The sequence below is a fragment of the Amia ocellicauda genome, chromosome 1 (assembly GCF_036373705.1).
Source record: "Amia ocellicauda isolate fAmiCal2 chromosome 1, fAmiCal2.hap1, whole genome shotgun sequence".
In the NCBI taxonomy this organism is placed as follows: domain Eukaryota; kingdom Metazoa; phylum Chordata; class Actinopteri; order Amiiformes; family Amiidae; genus Amia; species Amia ocellicauda.
The window spans coordinates 46,600,576-46,617,492 of NC_089850.1; the positions used below are offsets into that span (position 1 = coordinate 46,600,576).

Here is a 16,917-nt window from a genome sequence, read left to right on the forward strand (position 1 = left end):
AAAATCCCAGCAGTTTGCTAGGAACAGAGCTCATACTAAAAGACAAAGGCTTTCCTGAAGATTGAATAACTGTATTTCACTGTGCAAGATCAGTCATCTACGTTACATAATTATCTCATTTACAGATTGCATTTTTATTCAGGTTACTGTGAAAAACGAAAAATAAAATGTCTCTCTCTTGGGAGCGGTTGCTTGGATGAAGAATAAAGAATATATAGTAAAATGCTGTCCCAAAATAGCTTTGTTTTTCTTTTCAGCTTGTGTGTCAGTGGATTTGATAGTGAGCACAGAAAATGAAAAGGCCCAAGTCTGCATATCAGTTTTAGCTCAGTTCCACACCTACTTCCCATCTGTCACTATGATGAAAAAAGGGAAAGCTTTTGATACAGGGCTTTGCTCATTTCCATGGGAATTGTGACATGATGATACACACATTTGTGTCTAATAAGAATTGGGTTTTTCTTTTTTTTTTTGGTGTATAGTGCAATTGTCATAATTGTTTGTCTAAAAGATGTGCAAACCTGTCCACAACTAATAACAACAAATCTACATGCATGGTGTCGCACACAATCTACAGGAACGACACAATTAATGGGATCAGCTGTGATCAGAGAAGAGTCACAGGACTAATCTTAGGGTTGAACAGTGAGGACAAGGTGATGCCATATGAGAAATAAGAACATGAGAAAGTTTACAATCGAGAGGAGGCCATTCGACCCATCGTGCTCGTTTGGTGTCCATTAATAACTAAGTGATCCAAGGATCCTATCCAGTCTATTTTTAAATGTTCCCAAATTTTCAGCTTCAACCACATCGCTGGGGAGTTTGTTCCAGATTGTGACGACTCTCTGTGTGAAGAAGTGTCTCCTGTTTTCTGTCTTGAATGCCTTGAAGCCCAATTTCCATTTGTGTCCCCGGGTGCGTGTGTCCCTGCAGATCTGGAAAAGCTCCTCTGGTTTGATGTGGTCAATGCCTTTCATGATTTTGAAGACTTGGATCAAGTCCCCATGTAGTCTCCTCTGTTCCAGGGTGAAAAGGTTCAGTTCCTCAGTCTCTCAGTAGGACATTCCCTTCAGACCTGGAATAAGTCTGGTTGCTCTCCTCTGAACTGCCTCTAGAGCAGTGATGTCTTTCTTGAAGTGTGGAGCCCAGAACTGTCCACAGTATCCAGATGAGCTCTAACTAGCGCATTGTACAGTCTGAACATTACTGCCCTTGTTCTCAATTCTACACTTTTGACAATATACCCTAGCATTCTGTTTGCCTTTTTTATTGCTTCCCCAATAGTAAAAGGCTTTGAGACAGTATAGTTAGTGGCAGAGTTAAATGGATGAAACGCTTTCTTCTGGTTGAAAATGTATTGAAGTTGTTTGAAATTTAAATACAGGCCAATATTACTATGTTCTTACTCTATGTACCCACCTTTTGTGATGAAAGAGGAGAATAATACCAGGTTTTTAAATCTGTTTTAATTCAGTCCCATAGAAAAGGTTAGTTTGATTGAGGCACGACAAACCATACAGCATACAAATGAGGCAACATACAAATACAGAGGCGATCCATACTTTAAACCTCAGACTCACATCTACCTGGCTCACGCCGTGACATTTACATGTCTTAAGCCCAACAGAAACTAATGTCTGTGTCTTTGGGGAGCAGGGATGACTTGGTGACTGGAGGCGATGCCAGGAGATGACAGACCTAGTGTACTTTGATTCCCCGAAGATGGAATAGCTTTTGTTTTTTTTATCTCAACAGGCGATACATATAAAGTATGGAAATTCTTCAGTTCATGAACATATATCAAATAAGCTTTTATGCTGTAGGTATCTGAACAGACATATTCCATGAGACCACGAGATCTCCTCACAAAATAATGTGTCATTTTCAATTACTGGGACTCTAATACTGGGCCTGATTTTCCAAAGTTGGCATAGGATTAAGGGGCAGTTATATATGTTTATTAGAGTTCATGTAACATACACTAATTGAAACACACAAAATGGCTGCCAAAAGCCCCATCAATTATCTTAAGTTGAACAACTGAAAAATGGAAAAGCAAAGACTTGTATTAAAGCTGCTGGTCTCACTCAGGAGACAATCTTCTACCAACTGTGGGGAATTAGACCAGTCTAAGTCATGTATTAGCCCTGACATACACAGTAGAAACAGACATAGTAAGAGCGAAGACAGATCATTACCAGAAACAAGTCAGTAAATGACGTTTCACAGAGCATGCTGTGAGGAGGAGACCCACCTAGGTGCTTCACAAATTTGACTCTGAATCACCTAGAATCAGTCCACCCCACTTCTTTCTCATTGTCTCCAAAGCACTAAATCCAGAGCTGTCAGTGAGGGGAGTAGATGGGAAATGATAGCCTTATTGGGCTGCCTCATGAACTGTAACTCATTTGTTCTGAAGGCCTAATGCTGACAGCCCCTACTTTTTTCTGCCTTCCAGTGAAATTGACTATAAATCACTTTATCATTTTTATCCCTGACAGTTTATCAGAATTCTGGAATTTTATGTGAGGACTCCGGTGCTGGTGACAGAACAGGAGTACTTTATTTAATCCTGTTTCTGCACAGGGCACCAATAGGCTACCATCACAGGTATTTAAAGCGCATATACAGGTTGAAATTTCATCTGGGTGACATTATTCCCCCCCCCCTCTATATTTGGTTACATTTTGCACACTTTGGTAGATTACTGTTAACAGTTTTGTCTTGACCCCAGGTGACTTTTCATTTCTTGCCAAGACAAACATTCAGAGGCTTTCCTGGCACATTTTCCATTTACAGAGAACCTGAAATAATAATTGTGCTCACCAATAACAAAAACAGTATATTTAAATAGGCATAACTACCACACGTTACGCAACAGGTTTATAAAGAAAATATTATGAATGGTATCTAAAGATGTGACCATGACCACAGTTGCTGGATATCAATCACAGAGAAGGCTCCACCAACTTTCCAGGAACCATTCTATGCTCAATTAGTTTGTTGACTTTTGAACATGAACCTATCCAGACAAAACCCTTTCATGCAATGTGATGGCACAATTGGACAGATGTAACATCATACAAATGTGAGACTCGGCTCTACTATGTTCAGATCTATATCAGAAAGATGGGATGTGACCCACACTGATCTGACCCTCAGTAATTGTGCGAAGATGTTGACTAAAAGCTCCAAATATCCAAAAATCTGTGTTATTCATGCCCACAGACTGTTCCCATTGTACTAAACAAATGGCCATATCTATTAATAATGTGAAGGTAGTGAAGCTCATCCCACTTCTGCTGAGTAACTTGCTTTGTATCATTTGGGAGTGTTTTATAATGACTGCGAATAGCCACTAATAGCAAATAGCCGTGTTAATGTATGTGTTTGAATAGGTGTAATGCAGTTTAATTGAAAGCTTTCTTTTGCAGACCTGTGTTGTATTATTTTGTGTCCACTTCAGTTTTCCTTCCGCAAGCTGGCGTATTGGCCTTTCCCAACATTAGAACACCTGTCATTTAGATCAATGGCAATTACAGAGGCCCTGAGATATACCCACTGCGAGCCGCCTGTGGCTCCATTTCAGACAGGGAGGGGAAGGCATGTCATCATTGTATATCCTCATGGTAAACCGTAAGAAGTTATTTTATGTCTTATTATATACATTACGGTAGTTGATTGATAAATAGTGTAGATGTCAAATATGTTTGCGTGTTTCGGTTGGTCAACTTTGGATGAAGAGGGTGTGGTCTTATCCTCCACTCTGAAACCTTTTCTCAATCTGCAACTGTTAAAGTGCATGACCTTTGTGTGCATGATTGCTACCTTGGGCCATGCTGTGAAAAAAACATGCTTGTGGAAACTGTTAACTGTTTCACACATTAAATTACCTATTCATTAGGAGAAATGTCTAATGGCAACACTAACTGTGTCTATTGCTTTGGAAGCACAGATTGCCAGTGCCCAATGTTCAGCTTTTTTATTTTTCACATATATAAATTAATGAAGATAAAATATTTCACAATTCATGGACACGCAGGTGATACTTCCTATTAAAATCACCCGTGATTCCTGCCCATAGAAACAGAGCAGTATGCAAAAAACAGTGAAAAACACTGCTGCTGAAACAGAATCTGCAAACCTGCAAACAGAAAACATTTTGGTAAATTATATATTTTAAACCTGGTCTGAACTAGTATGTTAGCTACCTGAAGCCTCTAAATTTCATTATATGAGATTTTTTAAAGTATATATATTGTTGTATGTACTAAGAGATAATATGACATACACCAATCAGCCATAACATTATGACCACCTGCCTAATATTGTGTAGGTCCCAAAACAGCCCTGACCCGTCGAGGCATGGACTCCACTAGACCTCTGAAGGTGTGCTGTGGTATCTGGCACCAAGACGTTAGCAGCAGATCCTCTAAGTCCTGTAAGTTGCGAGGTGGGGCCTCCATGGATCAAACTTGTTTGTCCAGGACATCCCACAGATGCTCGATTGGATTGAGATCTGGGGAATTTGGAGGCCAAGTCAACACCTTGAACTCATGATTCATCAGACCAGGCCGCCTTCCTCCATTGCTCCGTGGTCCAGTTCTGATGCTCACGTGCCCATTGTAGGTGCTTTCGGCAGTGGACAGGGGTCAGCATGGGCACCCTGACTGGTCTGTGGCTACGCAGCCCCATACGCAACAAACTGCGATGCACTGTGTGTTCTGACACCTTTCTATCAGAACCAGCATTCACTTTTTCAGCAATTTGAGCTACAGTAGCTCATCTGTTGGATCGGACCACACGGGCCAGCCTTCGCTCCCCATGTGCATCAGTGAGCCTTGACCGCCCATGACCTTGTCACCAGTTCACCGCTTTTCCTTCCTTGGACCACTTTTGATAGGTACTGACCACTGCAGACCGGGAACACCCCACAAGAGTTGCAGTTTTGGAGATGCTCTGACCCAGTTGTCTAGCCATCACAATTTGGCCCTTGTCAAAGTCACTCAGATCCTTACGCTTGCCCATTTTTCCTGCTTCTAACACATCAACTTTGAGGACAAAATGTTCACTTGCTGCCTAATATATCCCACCCACTGACAGGTGCCATGATAACGAGATTATCAGTGTTATTCACTTCACCTGTCAGTGGTCATAATGTTATGGCTGATCGGTGTATGTCACAATATACTTGAAGAAAAAACAACACATATATGAAGCTGATGTTTGAATGGCTGAAATGATAGTGTGCATGCAAGAATATGCCATCAAGACCCTGACCTTTCTTTCTTAGAGAGCTTTTTCACAGAACAGCACTGAACAACGAAAAAAGACAGATGGTATCTGTACAACGAAGGTCATACGGTTCATTGTTTTTATTTAGCATCTGCATAGGTACTTGCAAGACAAATCAGGTGCTTGTTGATATTGGCTATTATACATGCAGTGTCTACAGGCAAGGAAGGGATGTTGGCATTAGTTACAATGAAGCACAACGCAATAATTCTTCATAACCCAACATACCTCTGTCTTGGCCTAGTATAATGCTGTCTGTATTGCTAGCCATTTGACATGTAAACTGATGATTCAACTGAATTTGCTCTTTTGTGTGGAAAAGCTCTAATTGATGCTGTCTTTTTATATATTACTATTGCTGTGCCTCTGAGAGATAATTTTACTAATGATATGGACTCAACACAGTATGATTAAAAACCGATGAACCCTCATCCTAACTGAAACAACACAAACATATTAACTGTGTGATTATCCATCTTAATTTGCTAATGATTTGGTTATTTTGGAAATTGGAAATTATGATTATAATGATGATGATGATTATTGCCCCACACAGATTGGGATGAAGGCCTGTGGACGATTCATACTCCTCTTGCAGACAGTCACTGTATGTCAGACACAGACACCTATAAGATTGGCTCAGTCACATCTCATTGGCAGGTGACCATGCCACGAATGGTTGAAATCTTCCACCACTATCTGACCTTGAGCAGTCTTGTATTTCAGACATAAAATAAACTCTTAAGAAACGACGCAGCTTACAGCATCTGGGTCGCAGAGGGACACACAAAGCAGCCCTAAGTCCTCATGCCAGAAACAGCTGTCACATATGTTGGGGCCTCTCTTGACCCTCCAAATATTTTTTCCTCTATATGTGCTGGTCTCAACAGACACAGTGGAGCAGAAAACTAATCTCAGAACAACAACAATCCCAAGAAAAATATAATCTGCTTTTAGCTGGATAAAGATATACATTAAGAATGGAAAGTGAAAGTGGCAAGGGATTCCAGGATGTTTTTGCTTTTGGAGTTTGCAATAAGCAAAATAAACGGCCACAAAACCCTAAGAAACCAGAGTAAGGCCTTTTTATTAAATAAGCATCATTTAATCACTTCCATATTGCAACAGCAAAAAAATTAACCATCTTTTACAGGCGTTTACCCTGCTGTCGTGCTTGACCTCAATTAATTCTACGTAAATCTGTAAATCAATAAACAATAAAACAATACATCTGTGCATAAATATTCAAGTTAAACAATGTAAAACTACTAATAACATTTAATTTCTGGGGGGTGGAGAAGAAGAATAGGAAAGAACACATCAAAGCAGATTTTTTTTTTTTTTTTAATCCAGTCGCAAACTGCCTATAGATTGTAGCCTAAAAATAAAGCTTAAAACAGTCCTGCTGGAAAAGTACTGTTGAATCTCATTTAGTGTGGTTTAACTCTGATAGTGCTGCAGTAATGATAGGCTGTGCGTCTCAAGTGTCTGCCTGGCTTCAAATGTACCCGCACTGAATCACACCAATTCGCTGTGTCAATCATAACCTGGAGCCTGGAGACAAAGAATACAGTTACAAAGCTAATTCCCCCTAATACATATGAATAAACTCTGTCAAGTCTTCAGAACAAGCCAACAGATTTTACAAAGCCTAACTGAGCAAATGTTGACAGCAAGTCATTTAATTGGTACTCATCAAAGTGAACAGGTGAAAGGGCGGCAGTGACCCACTTTCTCTCCGTTGTTACTCTTGTGTAGCAACACAGAAGCAGAATAATATCGCTGTAGAAAAAAAAAAAGATTTACATTCATTTTGGAGACTAGGACCTTGGTAGGGGTTTGTGTGTTACTTTAAATCTAAGAGAAAAACTACTCATCCAATTGTCCACATTGAAGGAGGGGGGTACTGCTCAAACATATAGTATCTGGAGCATTTACTATGGAGGAAAAGGAGGAAGAGGAGGAGAAGAAGCAGCACATGATTAAAACTGTTGGACAACAGACCTCCATACTATCATGAAAGTCAGGTTTCTGCAGACTTTCCTTGGTGTTCAGGTCTCTCATAGAAAGTAATACCCATCCTCCCCAGGTACTCTGCCAGCTGGCTGGGCTGGCAGATTATTGTATAATCAAAAGCACTGCGATATACAGACTGAAGGAAGCATCTGTTATCAGCACATCCTGATAAGATTATATAATAAGAGAAAGACAAAACAAAAACTCTTTAAAAATTGACAAGCCTATCTGGAGAATGTTCCTGCAGCTAAACACTGAATAATAAAATCCCAGGTGCCTTATTCACACATCCATTCTGCAGATATTTGTAGAAAAAGTGATTAGGTTTTCAATTGTTGCACACATGAGATCATGTACAGTGTAGTGTGGCGATATTGATAATCAAAAAGTGAACATCGTGACCACAAATCTCTAGCACTTCTTTGATCACTGTTAATTTTATTTGGCCTTCCATATTAATAATACTTTCATATGAAATATCTGTATTAGTAACATTCATATTCATTTAGTTTTTTCTTCATTGAATGCCCCCTGATAAAAATATTAATTTAAAAAAGTCTTGAGATATACCAAAAACACAGATAGGTATATTGTGTAGAGGGATAGCTGCAGCTCTGTGGCATTTATTAAAGCACGTCAGTCTCAACAACTACCGAATCTTCTCAATTAGAAATAATGAAGAAGGGCGCACTGTACTACATCCATTTTAAACCCAGTTAAACATTTACATGCTGATTTATAGAGTAATTCAAAATAAATTGATAACAGCATTTAAAATCGCCAACGTGAAGAGGTCTGAAGAAAAATGTGCTAGTTTTCAGCTGATATGTGGATGATTTGCTGTCGGCATGTAATAAGCATTGAGAATATTTACTGGAAAAAGGACTGATTTACCAGAAGAAGAAAATTGAAGAGATACTAATTTATTCTCAGTCAAATTTAAATTACTCAGATCACATTAATGTTAACATATTTATAATGTAAAAAAAAATGTAGCTAATATCTAGCCCATTCATTTATAGAATATTGTTCAGAACTGCATGACAGTGCAACACCGGCAGTGAGAATGGTTTATTTGCTATATTTTTAGCACAAACAATGTCTTCATGTAGTTTACTGGTAGAAACTGTGAAAATGCCTCCCTTATTTGTTCAAATTTGTACTACAAGCCTTTTTACATCATCAAATAAACTTGAACTGCATGCTGAAGACCCTTCTGGCGAGCTCAGGATATACTTTCTTCCTTTTTGAGGTCTGCAAAGCACAGTGTGCAATGTTTTTGTCATCTTTGATTTAAATGTTTCTCCTACACACTGTTAGAAAGTTGATCAAGGGTGCAGTTGTTTTGTTTTCGATTCCACGTATTGCGGTGAAGGAGTTCATATCACTTGGCTGATCAAGCGAACAGTTTCAACAGACGTCTTGGTTGGTGCTGGTGGTCTCAAGACAGTGGGCCAAATTGGTGAAAGGTCATAGGTCAGTTGAAAGCTAAATCCACCCATCTGTATAGCTTTCTATCATCTATCATACTTCCATTTAATATTTTGAGCATGTGTAAGGTTACAAGCCTTTCCCAAAAAACTGCTTGTGCTGCCTGTGGAAGCGTACAAAATGGACATCAGTTGCAAAACGAGTGGCTTTAGATAATTATAATAATGACTTACATTCTATGCAGTTCCTCGTGACACAGGACAATGAGCCCTGTGAGTATAATTTCCTGTTTGATGACACAAGGTTGCTTAAAAACAGATTGATTTATTTAATGTCTATTTTAGTGCAATGTCCTTCAGTCAAAGTCATGTACAAGGCAATTTATTGAAAGAGGTTACATTACTTTAGTGAAGGTTCTTGGAGAGCTAAAAAAACAAACATTAGGAAAAGCTGTTACCATAGGCTGGTGCTGCTGCCCAGCATAATGTCTGTGACTAGCATTAATGAGAATTATTGATATTATTAATTTTGAGTTAAATAATACTTATTTTTTTGCATACATGTTTTAAGACCAGCTCAACCAGTAAGCTGGATACTTGTGTATGCTTTTGAAGGAATATAAATATAATTGTATTCTTTAGCATACTATACTTTTTCTAGCACAATAAAACAGGTTCCTACATTTAAAACACAACACTAAGATGATGGAAACTAAACAGACTATGGTTTAGTGAATAAATATTAGCATAAATGTACTTTTCTTTACCAGATATTGTCCCTTCATTGATTGGTTTAAACTCCTAAACTCCTGTCTGCATTTCATTTTATGAATGTACAATTTAGAACTGTCAGTAGTATTAAGTAATTGGAGCATGTTGCACATATATATATATACACTCACCTAAAGGATTATTAGGAACACCTGTTCAATTTCTCATTAATGCAATTATCTAACAAACCAATCACATGGCAGTTGCTTCAATGCATTTAGGGGTGTGTTCCTGGTCAAGACAATCTCCTGAACTCCAAACTGAATGTCTGAATGGGAAAGAAAGGTGATTTAAGCAATTTTGAGCGTGGCATGGTTGTTGGTGCCAGACGGGCCGGTCTGAGTATTTCACAATCTGCTCAGTTACTGGGATTTTCACGCACAACCATTTCTAGGGTTTACAAAGAATGGTGTGAAAAGGGAAAAACATCCAGTATGCGGCAGTCCTGTGGGCGAAAATGCCTTGTTGATGCTAGAGGTCAGAGGAGAATGGGCCGACTGATTCAAGCTGATAGAAGAGCAACTTTGACTGAAATAACCACTCGTTACAACCGAGGTATGCAGCAAAGCATTTGTGAAGCCACAACACGTACAACCTTGAGGCGGATGGGCTACAACAGCAGAAGACCCCACCGGGTACCACTCATCTCCACTACAAATAGGAAAAAGAGGCTACAATTTGCACAAGCTCACCAAAATTGGACAGTTGAAGACTGGAAAAATGTTGCCTGGTCTGATGAGTCTCGATTTCTGTTGAGACATTCAGATGGTAGAGTCAGAATTTGGCGTAAACAGAATGAGAACATGGATCCATCATGCCTTGTTACCACTGTGCAGGCTGGTGGTGGTGGTGTAATGGTGTGGGGGATGTTTTCTTGGCACACTTTAGGCCCCTTAGTGCCAATTGGGCATCGTTTAAATGCCACGGCCTACCTGAGCATTGTTTCTGACCATGTCCATCCCTTTATGACCACCATGTACCCATCCTCTGATGGCTACTTCCAGCAGGATAATGCACCATGTCACGAAGGTCGAATCATTTCAAATTGGTTTCTTGAACATGACAATGAGTTCACTGTACTAAACTGGCCCCCACAGTCACCAGATCTCAACCCAATAGAGCATCTTTGGGATGTGGTGGAACGGGAGCTTCGTGCCCTGGATGAGCATCCCACAAATCTCCATCAACTGCAAGATGCTATCCTATCAATATGCGCCAACATTTTTTAAGAATGCTTTCAGCACCTTGTTGAATCAATGCCACGTAGAATTAAGGCAGTTCTGAAGGCGAAAGGGGGTCAAACACAGTATTAGTATGGTGTTCCTAATAATCCTTTAGGTGAGTGTATATATATATATATATATATATATATATATATATATATATATATATATGTGCATGATAATATTATATAGATAGCTAGTAATATTATTTTTCTTTCTTTCTTAGATGCCATTGCCCTGACTTACAGAAGTCACAAACAGAATCACCAGAACGTGACATATTACAGTGCAATTATATACAGCGCCAGTGATCCATAATCAGTACAAAATACAATATAAAAGTTGTATCAATACTGTGCACAGTGACTGGTATTAGAGCAGTAGTTATAGTAACGAGATGAAACTGGAGGAATAAACACTTAAATAATAACAGAGAGTGATAGAGGGACGCATACTCATGCAAAGCAGAAGTGCATTGAAGAAATAGTGCTATAGAGGTTTCACAGGGCGGTGTGAACAGGTGTGTGTTGGGCAGATGCTGGAAGGTGGTCAGGGACTGGGCGGTCCTGACCTTGGGGGGCAGGTTGTTCCACAGGGACGAAGCACAGCTCTGGAGGAAGGAGAGTGGACAGAGGGTACAGCGCTTCTTGTGGTGCTGCACATTTGATTCAACATCACAGAGAAACTATCCCATGGAGCGGGATTAGCATGTTCCTTTCCTGACATCTAATATCCGAAGGCTTAATTATTTTAAAATGCGCCAGGTGTTTGTACAGTTTCAATGACAATTTCCATTATATGTTATTAAGCATTTCATTAAAACAATAAACCAACTGTAATGCTATTTTTGTCAAAACAGTTTCCCAAATGATTATTCTTTGGTGCCATCTGCTCATGATGCCCAGCAAAAATCACAGGTGAATTAGAATGACCTGCCAAACCTGCAATTAATTTCAGACCCTTGCAATATGAGTTGAGCCACTCCAGAAAAACTGATTTAACGAAGAATTTGGCAGTAAAGGAATCATCTCCTAGCCATTTATAAAATGACTGTTGGTCATTATGTGTTCTAAAGACCAGGGCTTAACTAAAAAAGACAAACATTTAAATTCTCGAAAACATGCACACAGACACACACATAAATGTCTGAAACATTGTAACTTACTGAATTAATTTGCTTTCGTGTGCGCTATTGTCCACCAGAAAAAACTAAAACAAAACAAAATAACTTAAAGCTATGTAAATTGTGGAGGACCATTTGGTTTGGCACAGTGATTTGATCTTGCACCCATCACCACAAGAGAGTCAGTGAAGAACTGCAAAGAAAATGTATTAGACGCACCAAATCTCACAATGTAGTCAAGTTTCTTTACATGGAGTTTAGAAACTAAAGCTCAGGAGAGATGACAACTCAAGTCACCTACCTACTGTACTTCCTGCTCCTTGGGTACAAACAGAGTCAAGCCAAATAAAATAAAATAATGCATATATTAACTAACTTTCATACCTGTAGTTAATCTGCAGGGCACTGTGCTCTGGAGTTTTTTCTCCTCAGTTAGTTAGTTATTTATCAAAACATTAAAGAAAAAACAAATAACCATGTAATTCAAAACACAATTTTCCAAATTGTATTTTTTTGTTTTAAACAAATTAAAAGGAAACATTTCATGATTTAAATTAATGAGCTGCCGATTTCCATTTTTCTCAATGAGGGTCATCATTTGTGACTTCCACGAGCTATACAAAACAAGCAACCCAAGACTGCTGTGAAATGATGAGGGCAGACTGCAGCCCCCGCCAGCATATGCCAGCTTCCCAATTGTACTTTTAAATATGTTGAGCAGGCAGCGGTGCAATAACGCCAACTCGAGTCCTCAGCTCGAGTCATATCAGCCAGGGGGAGGATAGTGACTAGAAATAAATTGAGTAATTTATTTATCTTTTATAAAGAATTCTCCTTATAGGGTGATTCTTCTTTAACAAGTCGCCCACTAAACATGTACTTCACAATCTACTATTTTCTGTATTATCATCCATTTTAACCTGGATAAACCCCCCTCCAACAGTAGACAGTGAGACAGACTATTATTACTCTGGGCACATGTCAGACACCATAATACCTTGTTATTTAGACAGAGATTTTAAGGCACATTTCTAATGTGAATTACTAGCATCTCAAACAACTGTTTACAATGAATATACCTCCAGCATCTGAGTGATTCTCTTTACTGATAACTGTCAAACCAGCTCATGCTTTTGTTAGACATACACATCCACATTTCCACTTGTTTGTCAGGTATGCATGTCAGCAGATGACAAGAGCCCATATGTTGTCTGTTCATTAATGCATCAATCACATGATATGGCAAGCTACAGCTAAATGTATATTTATTTATTTATATATTCATTTATGTAATGATGATAATCACACATAAAGTACTATTACAGGAAACGCACTGTACAACATTTTATAAATATTTATGTATGTATATCTATCTATATATCAGTATGTGTATCAATGTATGTGTCTTCAAGTTCAGCGAAATCAAGGAAGACTCCTAAACCCACATTCCACAGATGCAGAGACCTCCGTTATTGAATCTGCAAGAGCACCAATGGCTGCCTTCACAGCACTTTGTGTGACAGACACCTTAAGAAATGGTTCAGCTCATGAAGGAAAAAGTAACTGCCACCTTATTATGAGACCATTCTAACAGTTTCAGCAGAAAATCAAGAAGGAATTTAGGAAGGTGAAGGAAAATATGATTAAAAAATACATTTTAGTTGGACAATAGACCTGTTGTAAAATAACATTTAAAGCAAGATTTATGCATATTTTATGCATATTTCCAACAACACTATGAACTCTTTAACTTTTGTCTTGGCGTTCCCTGTCAGTGAGTATTTGCCGAGATGAAATGCATGCTCACTTTTGTGAGGATGCTGCCCTGATATTAAAGGATACAAGCAACAGTGTAAATATCAAGGGAGTGAATTCTTAAAAAAAATTAAAATAAAACGAGGAGAACGAAAAAAACAAAAAAACATCCTTATTAAAGTGAGTTAACAGCTTTGAAGCGTTAGAGAGCAAATTACCTTAGAAAGGTCCCCAACCTCCAAGTAGAAGCAGATTACAAACACATTCCATGCGAGCCAGAGGACCAGCCAGACTGCATACTGTGGGGGCAGAAAGCACAAGGCAGAAAGTTTATGGAAAATAAAAACAAATCTTAAATGGATTAAACTTGACTGTGTCAGAGGGGGCACTATTCATTGCAGGATTTGCGAAAACTAATATAAGGCCTTCAACTGATTGTTTTCCTTTTTATTTTTTTGGGGAGTCAGTTGAGACTAAATATATTCAATAAAATGTCAACTTTAGATGAAAATAAAAAATCTTGTTTGGAAAAGAGAAAAGGATTATCAGTCTACAGAGGGAAAAAATGCACCAACACTCATACTGCACTTGCATAGGTATGGAAAACCTGCAAAGAAAGAGTCACTTTTCTTTTACTATTGCTTAGTTCACATAGAAACCAGGGAGTGTCCTGGAACTGAGAATAGAGTTGCCTAACGTGTGTTCCCCCTGCACAGAGAATGACACGTTCCCATTGGGCAAGAGATGTTAACATGTTAATAAGCATGTAATCCTGAAATGTGAATGACAGAATTCATCATTTGAAGAGATGGAGCTGAATTAGTGGAGAGGGGTGGGGTGGAGGGGAGGGGAGGAAAAAAGAAATCAAACAGGCAGATCTGATCTTGTGTTACGTATGTCCTGTCCATCTTTTTTTTTTCTTGAGATTCTATCAGTTAACGGCGATGAACACAGCAGAAAACAGCGACAGAGACTTCAGCTCTGCGTTCTGGGTGGTCTCCGTGGCGTCTTGGCTGGCTGCAGTTCTTTAGAGACGACTGCTGTTCAGGACCAGCATCCAAAGCTGCCACAGGGGATTGAAATCCTTCTTTCTTTTTCGCACATATGTTCAAAGTATTTTTTTTCCCCAGCAAATGTAGTGGATGTAATTGTGTTGATCCATGGCAGCCATAGAGTGGGAGGTTAGTGTCAGTCTTTCATGATTTGTTTTTTCTCCACTGCAATTGTGCTGAGGTAATATAGGACTTACCTAACACCCCATGGAGCAAAGAGCAATAGTCTGTGGCACTCACTTTGCATATACATAAACATATATATGTCTGTCTAAAATATTTTTACTAAGTTATTCTATGGATATGAATTCCCTTTTATGTCTCAATTCATATCCTTTTTTTTCCTTCTTTAAAGTGGTCCATTGAATTCAACCGCCCATTCAGAAAGGGCAGGGAACAGAGGGGTTTTTACTGTCACCAAATTTGACATCTTGTCAGGGCATTAGATACAGAAGACGGGAGCATGTAGCGGAACCTCATTTGGCTCTTCTCCAGCTACCAGAGAGTGCCACATTAAATTAGAATAAAAATTCATCTGCACTGACAGCATCTCTAAAAGTGATATAAGCAAGAGTAATGTTAGACAGAAACCCATTTATCTTTTTTGGAAGGTTTTTCTCTTTTTGCATGTCTGTGCAAACCCACAATACAGGCACTCAGTAAGACATGTAAAGACAGATACATTCTAGCTGTCTGGAATGACAAGAGGCTTCCGAAATCCTGATTAAGTCAATCATATGACCAGTACCTTTACTACCAAGCCACACAGGTAAAACGGTTTCAATAGCCCTAATAAAATGGGCTATTGACAGGGCGGGTTGTTAAATTTCTTAGATTTATTTAAGATCCTGAGTCTTAAATCCAGACTGTGTCCTTTCAATTAAGTCAAATTAGTCACCACTGCTTACACATACTAACATTTACATAAAAAGTATATAGGCAATTTCTATTTATTTTTTATTTTTATTATAAGGAATCTCTCCCTTATTAATGCTATATCTAGTATGCGGCTGCTGTTGAGTGTAAAGACAGGATAGAGCTATCATAGCAACACATATCTGAAGATTATTTATTAACATCTCTAAATATATTGCTTTGTGATGTGTTATTATAAGAAGAAGAAGAAGAAGAAGAAGAAGAAGAAGAACAACAACAACAACAACAAGAACAGAGAAAAAGTATGAACAACAAATGTATGATGAGAATATAGAATTTGAGTGCTAGTGATTCAAATGCTAGGTTCAGGTCCACTTTGGGGGCATGTCTGATGTTATGACCTTGTTGGTGCACTCTGTGTGCGTGTGGACGGGTGTAGGGGTTATTTGGAAATGGGTGAGACAGTTGAACTATTTTAGTAACTGCCAAATTTGCCAAATCTTTGACCTTTATGTACTTCTACTATTGTTGCTTTGCTGTTGCTTTAAGGAAACTTCTATATGCTCACCATATAAGGAATGTATCTGAATTTTGTTCATGAAAGATACTGCCTATGTAAGCTAACTGATTCTGTCTGTATACAGATAAACTTTGACAGTCAGAGGAAACTCTGTCAGGCTGTTGTTGATTCTGCAAACCAACCTCAGAGTTCCACAACCTGGACTTTTATTTACAGTCATCAGATAAGGACTGAAGTTCAGTAAGATATCTTCAGCCCTGATGTATTCAGCACACACGGTGGCCAATGCCACGCAACTGAGCACATAGTGAGAAATATACTATTTCAAGTTTTTGAGATTTGCATATGTGTGTATGTGTACATATATGTGTATGTTTGTGTATTGACTCAATTAATATATTCCTAAGGCATTACATTGTCTTTTGGTCCTGGATGTATGCATTTGTCGGCCTGTGAGGCAGACTCACGCTCGCTCCAGAGAGGGATGTTAGTATAACTACATATTGATAAACTGCAAGGCATCAATAAAGCAATCACCTTTTTGCATTTTTCCTCTGGGGTACGGATATGAGAGTGAGAAATTCAGCAACACAATAATTACAACTCAAAAGCATTAGAAACATGATGTAGAAACTATGGAAAAACTGTGGAGACAGATCCCCCACCCCTTGATGTTTCACAATACATGGTCTTTATTTTGACAAACCCGTACACTGAAAGGCACTTGTTAATGCAGAGTAATACACTTTCTACTGGAGGACATGAGAAGCTGGAGGTTATGTGTCTGATAATGTTTCGAAAAAAAAAAGATACACAGAGTCATTTGCTCCTTTTACTAAGAATATATCCATCC

General features: G+C 38.7%; 1 protein-coding gene across 2 annotated transcripts in view; it reads right to left on the bottom strand.

The window, feature by feature from the left end:
* The window catches only part of nkain2 (sodium/potassium transporting ATPase interacting 2), a 152,789-nt gene that overhangs the window by 70,103 nt on the left and 65,769 nt on the right, over window positions 1-16,917 (bottom strand). For both annotated transcript variants that reach the window (XM_066707317.1, XM_066707324.1), the window contains exon 3: window positions 13,835-13,915. In XM_066707317.1, the coding sequence (XP_066563414.1) occupies window positions 13,835-13,915 (81 nt within the window). The remainder of the gene's footprint in view (window positions 1-13,834; window positions 13,916-16,917) is intronic.